General features: G+C 38.1%; 1 protein-coding gene across 3 annotated transcripts in view; it reads right to left on the bottom strand.

The window, feature by feature from the left end:
• Positions 1-15,741, bottom strand: part of LOC135096376 (uncharacterized) — a 127,398-nt gene that overhangs the window by 91,253 nt on the left and 20,404 nt on the right. For all 3 annotated transcript variants that reach the window (XM_063997845.1, XM_063997844.1, XM_063997843.1), the window contains exon 2: positions 7,821-7,958. In XM_063997845.1, the coding sequence (XP_063853915.1) occupies positions 7,821-7,958 (138 nt within the window). The remainder of the gene's footprint in view (positions 1-7,820; positions 7,959-15,741) is intronic.

The raw sequence follows: 15,741 nt of genomic DNA, 5'->3' as shown, positions 1-15,741 counted from the left end.
TAGGACAAGAAGTTTGGTTTAGAAGATCATTAATGAATAATAAGAAGAGAGTGGGTGACAGGACAGAACCCTGAGGAACACCACTGTTAATAGATTTAGGAGAAGAACAGTGACCGTCTACCACAGCAGCAATAGAACGGTCAGAAAGGAAACTTGAGATGAAGTTACAGAGAGAAGGATAGAAACCGTAGGAGGGTAGTTTGGAAATCAAAGCTTTGTGCCAGACTCTATCAAAGGCTTTTGATATGTCCAAGGCAACAGCAAAAGTTTCACCAAAGTCTCTAAAAGAGGATGACCAAGACTCAGTAAGGAAAGCCAGAAGATCACCAGTAGAGCGGCCTTGACGGAACCCATACTGGCGATCAGATAGAAGGTTGTGAAGTGATAGATGTTTAAGAATCTTCCTGTTGAGGATAGATTCAAAAACTTTAGATAAGCAGGAAATTAAAGCAATAGGACGGTAGTTTGAGGGATTAGAGCGGTCACCCTTTTTAGGAACAGGTTGAATGTAGGCAAACTTCCAGCAAGAAGGAAAGGTAGATGTTGACAGACAGAGCTGAAAGAGTTTGACTAGGCAAGGTGCAAGCACGGAGGCACAGTTTCGGAGAACAATAGGAGGGACCCCATCAGGTCCATAAGCCTTCTGAGGGTTTAGGCCAGCGAGGGCATGGAAAACATCATTACGAAGAATTTTAATACGAGGCATGAAGTAGTCAGAGGGTGGAGGAGAGGGAGGAACAAGCCCAGAATCGTCCAAGGTAGAGTTTTTAGCAAAGGTTTGAGCAAAGAGTTCAGCTTTAGAAATAGATGTGATAGCAGTGGTGCCATCTGGTTGAAGTATTGCTGTGTTACCTGTAAATTTTCTTCACTGACACATACAAAAATTTAAAGTAATTTGCTAAATGTTTCCTGCAAGGCTTTGACTGTGTAGATTGTACACAAAAAATTATCACTTAGTGCTGCATGGTGCCACTTGAATACGCAGCAAGCCCACCCAGGTGAGTGGTTCCTGCAATGCACAACTTATGCATTAATTTCTTGTAAAATAAAGCAAAACACTGCATATATGTATAAAGTATTACCAACTTAGAATTACTTGAATTATCAAATCCCAAAGTATGTACCTTAACTCACAGGACACCACATATGTGTGTGTGTGTGTGTGTGTGTGTGTGTGTCTATATATATATATATATATATATATATATATATATATATATATATATATATATATATATATATATATATATATATATATATATATATATATATATATATATATATATATATATATATATATATATATATATCTATATACACACACACACACACACACACACACACACATTTGTGTTGTGAGACACACAGGGTAACATTCAGTGAGATCACAACTGGGTTTAATGATAAGTTCATAACAGCTCTTGATCCTGTGCTTTAGACCTCACTGGGAGTAATTATTGTTTCGACAGGTGTCTATTTCCTCCTCATATATATATATATATATATATATATATATATATATATATATATATATATATATATATATATATATATATATATATATATAGTAGTATTAACCCTAAGTGTCTTGACACCCCATCCTCAACTTACTAACTTCTGCAACATTTGTGTTCTTAGATCTAATTTTCAATCTGCAGAACACCTCTCCTCTACTAAACCTCATCTTCTTTTCATTGTTGAAACACAGGTGTCTGAGGCAACTGCCAGTAGCCCCTTTTCTATTGCTTCCTCTTTCTCTATCCTCATTTTTCAATCCAAAGCTGGATGTTGCATCTATGTGCGCAACAACTTGATCTGCTCTTGTGCCCATGCTCTTGAATCTGAGTTTTCCACCATCTAGCTATGACTACAGAGTCAGAGGAGGAGGCAGTAGACACCTGCTGAAACGATAATTACTCCCAGTGAGGTTTAAAGCACTGTTCAGGGGGGTGCTGTGAACTTATCATTAAACCCAGCTGTGATCTCACTGAATGTTTCCCTTTGTGTCTCACAACACAAGGGGGCAGTCACAGCCTGCCCTCTAAAGACAACTCTCTTTCTCCACACAAAGCTACAAGCACCTAATAACACACACACCCTTCACTCAAAAATTTTAAAATCATCATGGCGACTCCTACACCAACCTTGGGAGGGGACCATAAATGTCCCCAGGTCGGACTGCCTTTCTGTCGACGACCCTAAGTGTCTTGACACCCCCCCCCGACTTTTTCTTCATTAACTTCTGCAACATTCGCGGTCTAAGATCTAATTTTTAATCTGTAGAACACCACCTCTCCTCTTCTAAACCTCATCTTCTTTTCCTCACTGAAACTCAGGTGTCTGAGGCAACTGACAGTAGCCCCTTTTCTGTTCCCTCCTACTTTCTCTATCCTCATTTTTTATCCAAAGCTGGATGCTGCGTTTATGTGCACAATGACTTAACCTGCTCTCGTGCCCACGCTCTTGAATCTTCCGAGTTCTCCACCATCTGGCTACGACTACAGAGTCACTCTCATACTAAATTTATCTGTGCTGTATACCTCTCACCTAACTCCTCTGACTATAAGAAATTCTTTGACTACTTAACTTCCAAAGTGGAGCACATTCTGACCCTCTTCCCTTTTGCAGAGATCTCCATTCTTGGAGACTTCAATGTTCACCACCAGCTTTGGCTTTCCTCTCCCTTCACTGACCATCCTGGTGAACTAGCCTACAACTTTGCTATCCTCCATGACCTAGAGCAATTGGTGCAACACCCTACTTGTATTCCTGATCATCTTGGAGATATGCCCAACATTCTTGACCTTTTCCTGACCTCTAATCCTTCTGCTTATGCTGTCACCCTTTCTTCTCCGTTGGGCTCCTCCGATCACAATCTCATATCTTTATCTTGTCCTATTGCTCCAATCCCTCCTCAGGATCCCCCTAAGCGAAGGTGCCTCTGGCGTTTTGCCTCTGCTAGTTGGGTGGACCTAAGGAGGTATTTTGCTGATTTTCCTTGGAATGACTACTGCTTCCGTGTCAGAGACCTGTCTTTGTGTGCTGAGCGCATAACAGAGGTGATAGTGTCTGGCATGGAGGCATACATTCCTCACTCTTTTTCTCGTCCTAAACCTTCTCATGCTATACATGATAGAGAGGTGGCCCACAAAAGGTACTTAAGCCTTCCATCACCAGAATCTCATGCACCTTATATTTCTACCTGGAACCATGCCAAGTTTGTTCTCCAACTAGCCAAAAACTCCTTCATTAACAGAAAATGTCAAAACCTTTCAAGATCTAACTCCCCTCGTGATTTCTGGCATCTAGCCAAAAATATCTCCAATAACTTTGCTTCTTCTTCTTTCCCTCCTCTATTTCAACCAGATGGCACCACTGCTATCACATCTATTTCTAAAGCTGAACTCTTCGCTCAAACCTTTGCTAAAAACTCTACCTTGGATGATTCTGTGCTTGTTCCTCCCTCTCCTCCACCCACTGACTACTTCATGCCACGTATTAAAATTCTTCGCAATGATGTTTTCCATGCCCTCGCTGGCCTTAACCCTTGGAAGGCTTATGGACCTGATGGGGTCCTTCCTATTGTTCTCCGAAACTGTGCCTCCGTGCTTGCACCTTGCCTATTCAAACTCTTTCAGCTCTGTCTGTCAATATCTACCTTTCCTTCTTGCTGAAAGTTTGCCTACATTCAACCTGTTCCTAAAAAGGGTGACTGTTCTAATCCCTCAAACTACTGTCCTATTGCTTTAATTTCCTGCCTATCTAAAGTTTTTGAATCTATCCTCAACAGGAAGATTCTTAAACATCTATCACTTCACAACCTTCTATCTGATCGCCAGCATGGGTTCCATCAAGGCCGCTCTACTGGTGATCTTCTGGCTTTCCTTACTGAGTCTTGGTCATCCTCTTTTAGAGATTTTGGTGAAACTTTTGCTGTTGCCTTGGACATATCAAAAGCTTTTGATAGAGTCTGGCACAAAGCTTTGATTTCCAAACTACCCTCCTACGGTTTCTATCCTTCTCTCTGTAACTTCGTCTCAAGTTTCCTTTCTGACCGTTCTATTGCTGCTGCAGTAGATAGTCACTGTTCTTCTCCTAAATCTATTAACAGTGGTGTTCCTCAGGGTTCTGTCCTGTCACCCACTCTCTTCCTATTATTCATTAATGATCTTCTAAACCAAACTTCTTGTCCTATCCAGTCCTACACTGATGATACCACTCTGCACTTTTCCACGTCTTTTCATAGATGTCCAACCCTTCAGGAGGTAAACATATCACGCAGGGAAGCCACAGAGCGCTTGACTTCTGATCTTTCTAAAATTTCTGATTGGGGCAGAGCAAACTTGGTATTGTTCAATGCCTCAAAAACTCAATTCCTCCATCTATCAACTTGACACAACCTTCCAGACAACTATCCCCTCGTCTTCAATGACACTCAACTGTCCCCCTCTTCTACACTGAACATCCTCGGTCTGTCCTTTACTTATAATCTGAACTGGAAACTTCACATCTCATCTCTAGCTAAAACAGGTTCTATGAAGTTAGGCGTTCTGAGACGTCTCCGCCAGTTTTTCTCACCCCCACAGCTGCTAACTCTGTACAAGGGCCTTATCCGTCCATGTATGGAGTATGCTTCACATGTCTGGGGGGTTCCACTCATACTGCTCTTCTAGACAGGGTGGAATCAAAAGCTTTTCGTCTCATCAACTCCTCTCCTGTAACTGACTGTCTTCAGCCTCTCTCTCACCACCACAATGTTGCATATCTAGCTGTCTTCTACCGCTATTTTCATGCTAACTGCTCTTCTGATCTTGCTAACTGCATGCCTCGCCTCCTTCTGCGGCCTCGCTGCACAAGACTTTCTTCTTTCTTTCACCCCTATTCTGTCCACCTCTCTAACGCAAGAGTTAACCAGTATTCTCAATCATTCATCCCTTTCTCTGGTAAACTCTGGAACTTCCTGCCTGCTTCTGTATTTCCACCTTCCTATGACTTGAATTCCTTCAAGAAAGAGGTTTCAAGACACTTATTCACGAATTTTTGACCACTGCTTTAACCCTTTTATGGGACTGGCATTTCAGTGGGCATATTTTTTTTATTGGATTTTTGTTGCCCTTGGCCAGTGTCCTTCCTACATAAAAAGAAAAAAAAATGAAAAAAAAAAAATAAATAAATAAAAATATTTGTGCTGTATACCTCTCACCTAATTCCTCAGACTGTAAGAAATTCTTTGACTACTTAACTTCCAAAGTGGGGTATGTTCTCTCTTCCCTTTTGCGGAGATCTCCATTCTTAGAGACTTCAATGTTCACCACCAGCTCTGGCTTTCCTCTCCCTTCACTGACCATTGTGGTGAAATAGCCTTTAACTTTGCTATCCTCCACGACCTAGAACAACTGGTTCAACACCCTACTCATATTCCTGACTGTTTTGGAGATATGCCCAACATTCTTGACCTTTTCCTATCCTCTAACCTCCTGCTTGTGTGGTTACACTATCATCTCCATTGGGCTCCTCCAATCACAATCTCATCTTGTCCTATTGCTCCAATCTCTCCTCAGGATTCTCTAAAGTGGAGGTGCCTCTGACATTTTGCCTCTGCTAGGTAGGGGGACCTGAAGAGGTATTATGCTGATTTTCATTAGAATGACTACTGCTTCCATGTCAAAAACCCATCTCTGGGTGCTGAGTGCATAACAGAGGTGATGGTGTCTGGCACAGAGCCATACATTTCTCACTCTTTTTCTCAACCAAACCAAACCTTCGTTTAACACAGCTTGTTCTCGTGCTATACATGACAAGAGAGGTGGCCCACAAAAAGTACATGAGCCTTCCATCATCTGAATCTCATGGACTTTATATTTCTGTCTGGAATGATGCTAAGTTTGTTCTTCAATTAGCCAAAACTCCTTCATTAATAAAATGTGTCAAAACCTTTCAAGATCTAACTCACCTTGTGACTTTTGGCACCTAGCCAAAAATATCTCCAATAACTTTGTTTCTTCATCTTTCCCTCCTTTATTCCAACCTGATGGCACCACTGCCATCTCATCTACTTCTAAGCTGATCTCTTCTCTCAAACCTTTGCTAAAAACTCTACCATGGATGATTCAGAGCTTATTCCTCCCTCTCCTCCATCCTCTGACTGCTATATATATATATATATATATATATATATATATATATATATATATATATATATATATATATATATATATATATATATATATATATATATATATATATATATATATATATATATATATATATATATATATATATATGAGTGAAATCTCGGTTTTCAAACTTAATTTGTTCCTGGATGCTGTTTGAAATCCGAAATGTTAAAAAATTGAAACTATTTTCCCCAAAGGAATCAATGTAAAACAGAATAATCTGTTCTCAGACACCTGTCCACCATGTCTCGACGGGTAATGACCAACTCTCCCATTGCTAAGATGGCCGCTTCAGAATATATCCAGCTTAGAAATTTTTTTCTCCAGAAAAGATGTATTGAATGAACTTAGTGACACAAAACTCATCAAAGGATATTCTTCAGACCATGCAGGCATTCTCTTTGTCACCAATCAAGTGAGGAAAGCCTTACAGAGTGACACAGAGAGGAGTAACCCACTCACTGCCAAAATGAAGATGATCATAACACTTAGACATCTTGCTGCTGGGAAAACCTACTGGGAAAATGCAGTTGTGCAGTAGTGATGACATTGTGGGTTATAGAGAGAGCTGCAGAAGGCTCAGGATTACTCCCGAGTGCCAAAACTTATTTGTTTACATCGGGATTCTTCAAAAGGATCACATTTAACTTATTTCAAAGACTGAATTACTGTCTTATACCCTCTATGTCTCTCCTCCAAATATATAAAAATGAAGAATATATTTATAGAAACTATGAATTAGTAATAAATGGCAGCTTCTGCTGTTTTGTAATATTTGAAATGAAGAAACTTTGTTAAAAAATCAAATTACGGTACCAAGTATGAGTTAAAATTTTTGTTCGAAAACCAAAGTTGCTCGAAAAGGGAAACATTTGGTAACCAAGGTTCCACTGTGTGTGTGTGTGTGTGTGTGTGTGTGTGTGTGTGTGTGTGTGTGTGTGTGTGTGTGTGTGTGTGTGTGCATATATATATATATATATATATATATATATATATATATATATATATATATATATATATATATATATATATATATATATATATATATATATATATATATATATATATATATATATATATATATATATGTATATATATATATATATATATATATGTGTGTGTGTGTGTGTGTGTGTGTGTGCATATATATATATATATATATATATATATATATATATATATATATATATATATATATATATATATATATATATATATATATATATATACATATATATATATGCACACACACACACACACACACATATATATATATATATATATATATATATATATATATATATATATATATATATATATATATATATATATATATATATATATATAATGAACCAGGGAGTTAAATACAGGATGCTCTTACATTCTACTATTCATGGGTAGCAATTGGTATGAGTCACCATTCAAATTTGACACTTGCAAGGAAGTGATGGGTTACTAGATAAGGATTCTCTCTTTCATTAATAACTTTTAAGGCTGATAAAACAAGATAAAACCACAGTGAAAGAGTATCAGGGTTTGTAGTTTGAAAATTCAAGTTGAATGTATAATGAAGAATAGACCATTGTTGAGGGAAGTAAAATAGATGACAATCTATTCTCAAGTCAGTCAAAAAAAAGCACTCACCTCATTTTTATAATCCTTCATGAGCTCCTTCAAGTAAAGAAGGAGATGTTTCATGAGTGGTGATCGCTGCTCCTCTGGCTTATGTTTCACAGCAATCAAGATGGGCACAATAATCTCAATCACATTTTGTTTCACCACCTGCAGGAAGATAACAATTCATGTAAAATATATTAATTCACAAAAGACCAACGCTTCCTGGCCTTTACTTTAACATGTAAACTTTGTAAGTACACAGAACATTCAGTACATACATATGTTAGGAAACTAATGACAATATGGAATTCCAGATACATTGTGTCGGGACAATCTTGCTGCAAGTTGTTTGCTTGAAGCTTAAAGACCTCCATATAATACCAAAAACCACAAATAGGTACTCTTCATGTGGTCATCATCAGGAACCAATTAATCTATGTATTTATAGGATTCAAATGAAAACTGACATAATTAAAGTCACATCACAAATAAAAGAGAGAAATATATTTGTAAAATAGGCCAAACATCCACTGACAATAATTAAAGCTCTATTATTCATTCCACATAATAATTGTAAATACAAAGCTTAGGTCACATTAGTTACATCTATGGTGTGATGAAACTGTCTTTTTCTTATACAGCTAAACAAAGAGAGAGATGGCTGATTGCAATAATTATGAAAATCCAAAGCAGACTGAAAATGTTGCAAACATCCTGCAAATAGTCTATTAAATCATGTGCCTCTCTCTGTCAAAAAAATAAATAAATAAATAAACAAATAAAAATAAAATAAATGAATAAGTAATAAATAAACAAATAAATAATAAAAATAAATAAGTAAATAAATAAATAAATAAATAAAAAATAAATGAAATAAAATAGAAAACAATAATAATAACAAATAAATAAATAAATAAATATATATACACAATGAAACAGGTACACAAATAAAAATAAAATAGATGAATAAAAAATAAATAAAATAAAGTCTAAATTTACTAGTACTCCTTATTACTCATGTTTGTAACAGTCACTATGAGGGACTTAGTCAATAATTCATATATATATATATATATATATATATATATATATATATATATATATATATATATATATATATATATATATATATATATACACACACACACACACACACACACACACACACACACACAATAATAATAAAAAGTGTAAATGCTCCTGATTTAAAACATGGTAGACTTTACAACTTCTAAAAAAAGAAGCCCCAATGTATGTCTTTTTACACATTAATGAAATGGATACTAAAACTACACTGAGGAAAGCCATAATTAATGTACAAGCTAACATACACACAAAAGGAAGTGACATCACTTGATGCTTTATAGGTGAAAATGAAACAAGGAAAACTGATCAACACTTCAATGTTTTATAACCAACAGTCTTATGATGAAGCTTTTATTGGGGTGTCAGGTCTTCTAAAATGAACAGACATGTGTCTGATGCATCACACATCTTTTTTCAACTCACATTTAACAATTTATGGTAATGATTCCTATTGGCAATGGCATTAAGAACCTGTTACAGAAAGTTGAAAAAGGTTTCTGAAAATATGGAGCAACCTTCCAGTGCACCATACTGTGTTCTTTTCTAACCTTCACTTTAAGATTTTAAATCAATAAAAATATATATAGAATGGCATCCACATGTGTTTTTAAGAGAGTCCAAGAAGCCAAGAAATGAAATTAAGAATATTTCCATCAGGCATTTGAAATACAAATTATAGATGTTATGACCAAAACCTGAGTAATAATACCAGAAAATAAAGCATTACTAATCTTATGATCAACTCCTTGCTTTCATCACTTTATCCAGTTGCACAGCACAATGTAATATCTTGTCAGTAATGAGAAAAAAAAGAGTGGACACTGCAATTATACCCTTAACAGATCTTTCAAGGTAAATATGAGAATCTGACCCATTTTGATTTAGCTCATAAGTGAGCACTTTGGCCTAGTGGATTTTAGTCAACCTCTTTGATGCTACACACACACACACACACACACACACATGAATATGGAAAATTGAAAAAGAAAATGTGAAAATATGAAAAGAAATATGTAGCTTAAAAACAATGATAAAGGCATGGAAGAAAGAAAGAGCAGTGGGTGGTGATAATGTAAAAAAGATATCCAGTGATATAATAGATGAAAAAGAGGGAGACAGAAAGAGAAAAAGAAAACAAAGAACTGACAGAAGAGGTGACAAAAATAGTGGACTCAAACAAGAAGTATTGTGAAGAAATTAAGAAACTCAAGGAAGAGAATAAAGAGTTAAAGAAAACTTTGCAAGAGAGAGAGGTTAGGGTTGGAGAAGTGAAGGAGTTAGTGACAGAGGAAGTCAAAAGTTGGAAAGAAGAGAGAGAACAACAAAAGGTGAACATGGAGGAGATAATAAGGCAACAGCAACAGGAACAAAATAAGGATATGGAAAAGCAAGTAATTAAACTAATAATGGGAAAAACTAATCTTGTGAGAGAAACAATAGAGAGAGATGTGTGTGGTGGTAATTGGGGTCAATTAGAAGAACCTATCCATGAAAATAGCTAGAGAGAAAGAAGTGAAAAAGGCTAAGGAAATTATAGCAGAAGTGGTGGAGGAAGGAGAGGGGGTAATTGTACAAATTACCCCCTCGACAGGAGGAGGCAGTAGACACCTGCCGAAACGATAATTACTCCCAGTGAGGTCTAAAGCACTGTTCAGGGGGTGCTGTGAACTTATCATTAAACCCAGCTGTGACCTCACTGAACGTTTCCCTTTGTGTCTCACAACACAAGGGGGTAGTCACAGCCTGCCCTCTAAAGACAACTCTCTTCCTCCACACAAAACTACAAGCACCTAATAACACACACACCCTTCACTCAAAAAATTTTAAAATCATGGCGACTCCTACACCAGCCTCGGAGTCCCCATCTGGGGAGGGGACCATAAATGTCCCCAGGTCGGACTGCCTTTCCGTCGACGACCCTAAGTGTCTTGACACCCCCCTCAACTTTTTCTTCATTAACTTCTGCAACATTCGCGGTCTAAGATCTAATTTTCAATCTGTAGAACACCACCTCTCCTCTTCTAAACCTCATCTTCTTTTCCTCACTGAAACTCAGGTGTCTGAGGCAACTGACAGTAGCCCCTTTTCTGTTCCCTCCTACTTTCTCTATCCTCATTTTCGATCCAAAGCTGGATGCTGCGTTTATGTGCGCAATGACTTAACCTGCTCTCATGCCCACGCTCTTGAATCTTCCGAGTTTTCCACCATCTGGCTACGACTACAGACTCATTCTCATACTAAATTTATCTGTGCTGTATACCTCTCTCCTAACTCCTCTGACTATAAGAAATTCTTTGACTACTTAACTTCCAAAGTGGAGCACATTCTGACCCTCTTCCCTTTTGCAGAGATCTCCATTCTTGGAGACTTCAATGTTCACCACCAGCTTTGGCTTTCCTCTCCCTTCACTGACCATCCTGGTGAACTAGCCTACAACTTTGCTATCCTCCATGACCTAGAGCAATTGGTGCAACACCCTACTCGTATTCCTGACCGTCTTGGAGATACGCCCAACATTCTTGACCTTTTCCTGACCTCTAATCCTTCTGCTTATGCTGTCACCCTTTCTTCTCCGTTGGGCTCCTCCGATCACAATCTCATATCTTTATCTTGTCCTATCACTCCAATCCCTCCTCAGGATCCCCCTAAGCGAAGGTGCCTCTGGCGTTTTGCCTCTGCCAGTTGGGGGGACCTGAGGAGGTATTTTGCTGATTTTCCTTGGAATGACTACTGCTTCCGTGTCAGAGACCCGTCTTTGTGTGCTGAGCGCATAACAGAGGTGATAGTGTCTGGCATGGAGGCGTACATTCCTCACTCTTTTTCTCGTCCTAAACCTTCTAAACCTTGGTTTAACACAGCTTGTTCTCGTGCTATACATGATAGAGAGGTGGCCCACAAAAGGTACTTAAGCCTTCCTTCACCAGAATCTCATGCACTTTATATTTCTGCCCGGAACCATGCCAAGTCTGTTCTCCAACTAGCCAAAAACTCCTTCATTAACAGAAAATGTCAAAACCTTTCAAGATCTAACTCCCCTCGTGATTTCTGGCATCTAGCCAAAAATATCTCCAATAACTTTGCTTCTTCTTCTTTCCCTCCTCTACTTCAACCAGATGGCACCACTGCTATCACATCTATTTCTAAAGCTGAACTCTTTGCTCAAACCTTTGCTAAAAACTCTACCTTGGACAATTCTGGGCTTGTTCCTCCCTCTCCTCCACCCTCTGACTACTTCATGCCACGTATTAAAATTCTTCGTAATGATGTTTTCCATGCCCTCGCTGGCCTAAACCCTCGGAAGGCTTATGGACCTGATGGGGTCCCTCCTATTGTTCTCCGAAACTGTGCCTCCGTGCTTGCACCTTGCCTAGTCAAACTCTTTCAGCTCTGTCTGTCAACATCTACCTTTCCTTCTTGCTGGAAGTTTGCCTACATTCAACCTGTTCCTAAAAAGGGTGATTGTTCTAATCCCTCAAACTACCGTCCTATTGCTTTAATTTCCTGCTTATCTAAAGTTTTTGAATCTATCCTCAACAGGAAGATTCTTAAACATCTATCACTTCACAACCTTCTATCTGATCGCCAGTATGGGTTCCGTCAAGGCCGCTCTACTGGTGATCTTCTGGCTTTCCTTACTGAGTCTTGGTCATCCTCTTTTAGAGACTTTGGTGAAACTTTTGCTGTTGCCTTGGACATATCAAAAGCCTTTGATAGAGTCTGGCACAAAGCTTTGATTTCCAAACTACCCTCCTACGGTTTCTATCCTTCTCTCTGTAACTTCATCTCAAGTTTCCTTTCTGACCGTTCTATTGCTGCTGTGGTAGACGGTCACTGTTCTTCTCCTAAATCTATTAACAGTGGTGTTCCTCAGGGTTCTGTCCTGTCACCCACTCTCTTCTTATTATTCATTAATGATCTTCTAAACCAAACTTCTTGTCCTATCCACTCCTATGCTGATGATACCACCCTGCACTTTTCCACGTATTTTCATAGACGTCCAACCCTTCAGGAGGTAAACATATCACGCAGGGAAGCCACAGAACGCCTGACTTCTGATCTTTCTAAAATTTCTGATTGGGGCAGAGCAAACTTGGTATTGTTCAATGCCTCAAAAACTCAATTCCTCCATCTATCAACTCGACACAATCTTCCAGACAACTATCCCCTCTTCTTCAATGACACTCAACTGTCCCCCTCTTCTACACTGAACATCCTCGGTCTGTCCTTTACTTATAATCTGAACTGGAAACTTCACATCTCATCTCTAGCTAAAACAGCTTCTATGAAGTTAGGTGTTCTGAGACGTCTCCGCCAGTTTTTCTCACCCCCCCAGCTGCTAACTCTGTACAAGGGCCTTATCCGTCCATGTATGGAGTATGCTTCACATGTCTGGGGGGGTTCCACTCATACTGCTGTTCTAGACAGGGTGGAATCAAAAGCTTTTCGTCTCATCAACTCCTCTCCTGTAACTGACTGTCTTCAGCCCCTCTCTCACCGCCGCAATGTTGCATATCTAGCTGTCTTCTACCGCTATTTTCATGCCAACTGCTCTTCTGATCTTGCTAACTGCATGCCTCCCCTCCTCCTGCGGCCTCGCTGCACAAGACTTTCTTCTTTCTCTCACTCCTATTCTGTCCACCTCTCTAACGCAAGAGTTAACCAGTATTCTCAATCATTCATCCCTTTCTCTGGTAAACTCTGGAACTCCTTGCCTGCTTCTGTATTTCCACCTTCCTATGACTTGAATTCCTTCAAGAGGGAGGTTTCAAGACACTTATCCACCAATTTTTGACCACTGCTTTGACCCTTTTAAGGGACTGGCATTTCAGTGGGCATTTTTTTTTATTAGATTTTTGTTGCCCTTGGCCAGTATCCTTCCTACATAAAAAAAAAAAAAAAAAAAAATTGAAGAGCTTAACAGGATCAGAAAGTACAATGAAAATGGAACAAGACCAATGAAAATAAGATTCATGTCACAAACAGCAGTGGAATGTGTCTTGCAAAGAACATAAAAACTTGCAAAAGTAGAAGGAATGAAGGAAACATGGATAAAAAGAGGCATGAATGAAGAAGTAAACTGAAGAAACTGAAAGTAGAGGGCCTGTCAAAAAACAAGGTGAGAACACAGGAACTAGCAAGAATATCCACCTAGAAAGCTGTGGACATAAAATTGAGGAAATGGTGGCACAGAGATGTCACAGAAGATCACCAAGCAGAAATTTAAAGATTATGTAAACTAATGTAGACAGTTTGGTGTTGAGCCTATTAGAACTTACAGACTACTTAAAGAATAATAAACCAGATGTGGTATGTTTAGCAGAAACCAAACTAAAAGAGGAAATAAAGTTAGGATTTGGAAAGGAAGAATATAGGACATGGAGGAAAGATAGGAAAGGAAAAGGAGGAGGAGTGATGATATTGGTAAAAGAGGATATTGTTGTTGAGCAAGTGGAATATGGTGATGGAATGGCAGAAACATTGAGTGTTGTGATTAAGATGAAAGGATGTGGAAAAAGGAAAATCATTGTGATATACATACCACCAAAAAGTAATGCATGGGAGACCAATAAATTTGAAAGTATGCACCTAAAAACAAGAAATGATAAGGAAAAATAACAAATTACTCTTAGTAGTCGACTTCATCACTAAAGGAAATAATTGGGAGGCACTGGAAGTGAAAGAAAATGTCGGGTCATGAAGTGAAGAACTAATGTAAACCATGATGGTGAATACAATGAGACAGTGGGTGAATGAGCCTACAAGATGCAGAGAAGAAGAACCATCACAGTTGGACTTAGTGTTTACAAAAATCCAAGAAAATAGACCAAGTATACATTGTCTGAATCCAATGGGAAGAAGCAATCATGTGATAATAGAATGAGTACCACAGGAGGAAAAAAGTATTGCATAGGAAAAAACAATACAGAAGTGGGAGACAGAACTATGCTAAGGCAAACTTTGCAGAACTTAATAAATTTTATAGAAAAATTAACTGGAATGAGCTATTTGAAGGTAAAGAAGTACAATAAAAATTATGAGATATTTTTGAGCAAGTAAAGAGAAGGAGCACAACAGTTTGTGCCAAGTTATAAAGGGAAAATTGGGAAACGTGAATGGTATAATGCCAGGTGTGTATATATAAAAAAGACAGGTCATCAGGTCATGGAAGAAAATTATGAGACAACTGAACAGAAAAGCTAAAGGCTACAGAAAGGCAAGGGGTGAATATAGTATAATAAAAAGAGAAGAAGAAAGAAACCTTGAAATTGACATAGTAAGAAAATGCAAGAACCCAAACTCTTCTTCAGATATGTAAATGGGAAAATGAAACATAAGGATGGCATAAACAAGTTAAAAAGGGAAGGAAGAATTCATGAAACTACTGAGGAGATGAGTCAACTAATGAATGAGAGTTTTCAATCTGTGTTTGCAAAGGAAACTGAATTTGTGGCACTGAAAGTGGTATCACAGAATGAGGGAATATGGGAGAAACAAGAAGAGACAAGAAATCAAGAAACTGCTGGAAGAGCTGGATGTTAGATGAGGTATGGGACCAGATCAAGTAAATGGATGGATATTAAAAGAATGCAGAGAACAAATGGAAGAACCCATATGGAATATAATTAACACCTCAGAGAACAAATGGAAGAACCCATATGGGATATAATTAATAGCTCATTGAGAGAAGGAAAAGTACCAAGGGAATGGAAAAGAGGTAACATAGTGTCAATATACAAAGGGAAAAGTAAAATGTAACCATTAAATTAAAGGCCAGTGTCACTAACAAGTATTGTAAGCAAGCTTTGTGAAATAGTAATTAAAGATAGATAAGTGGAATATCTAGAAGATGAGAAGATAATTA

The sequence above is a fragment of the Scylla paramamosain genome, unplaced genomic scaffold, assembly GCF_035594125.1.
Source record: "Scylla paramamosain isolate STU-SP2022 unplaced genomic scaffold, ASM3559412v1 Contig3, whole genome shotgun sequence".
NCBI lineage: Eukaryota > Metazoa > Arthropoda > Malacostraca > Decapoda > Portunidae > Scylla > Scylla paramamosain.
This window is presented reverse-complemented; position numbering and strand designations above follow the sequence as displayed.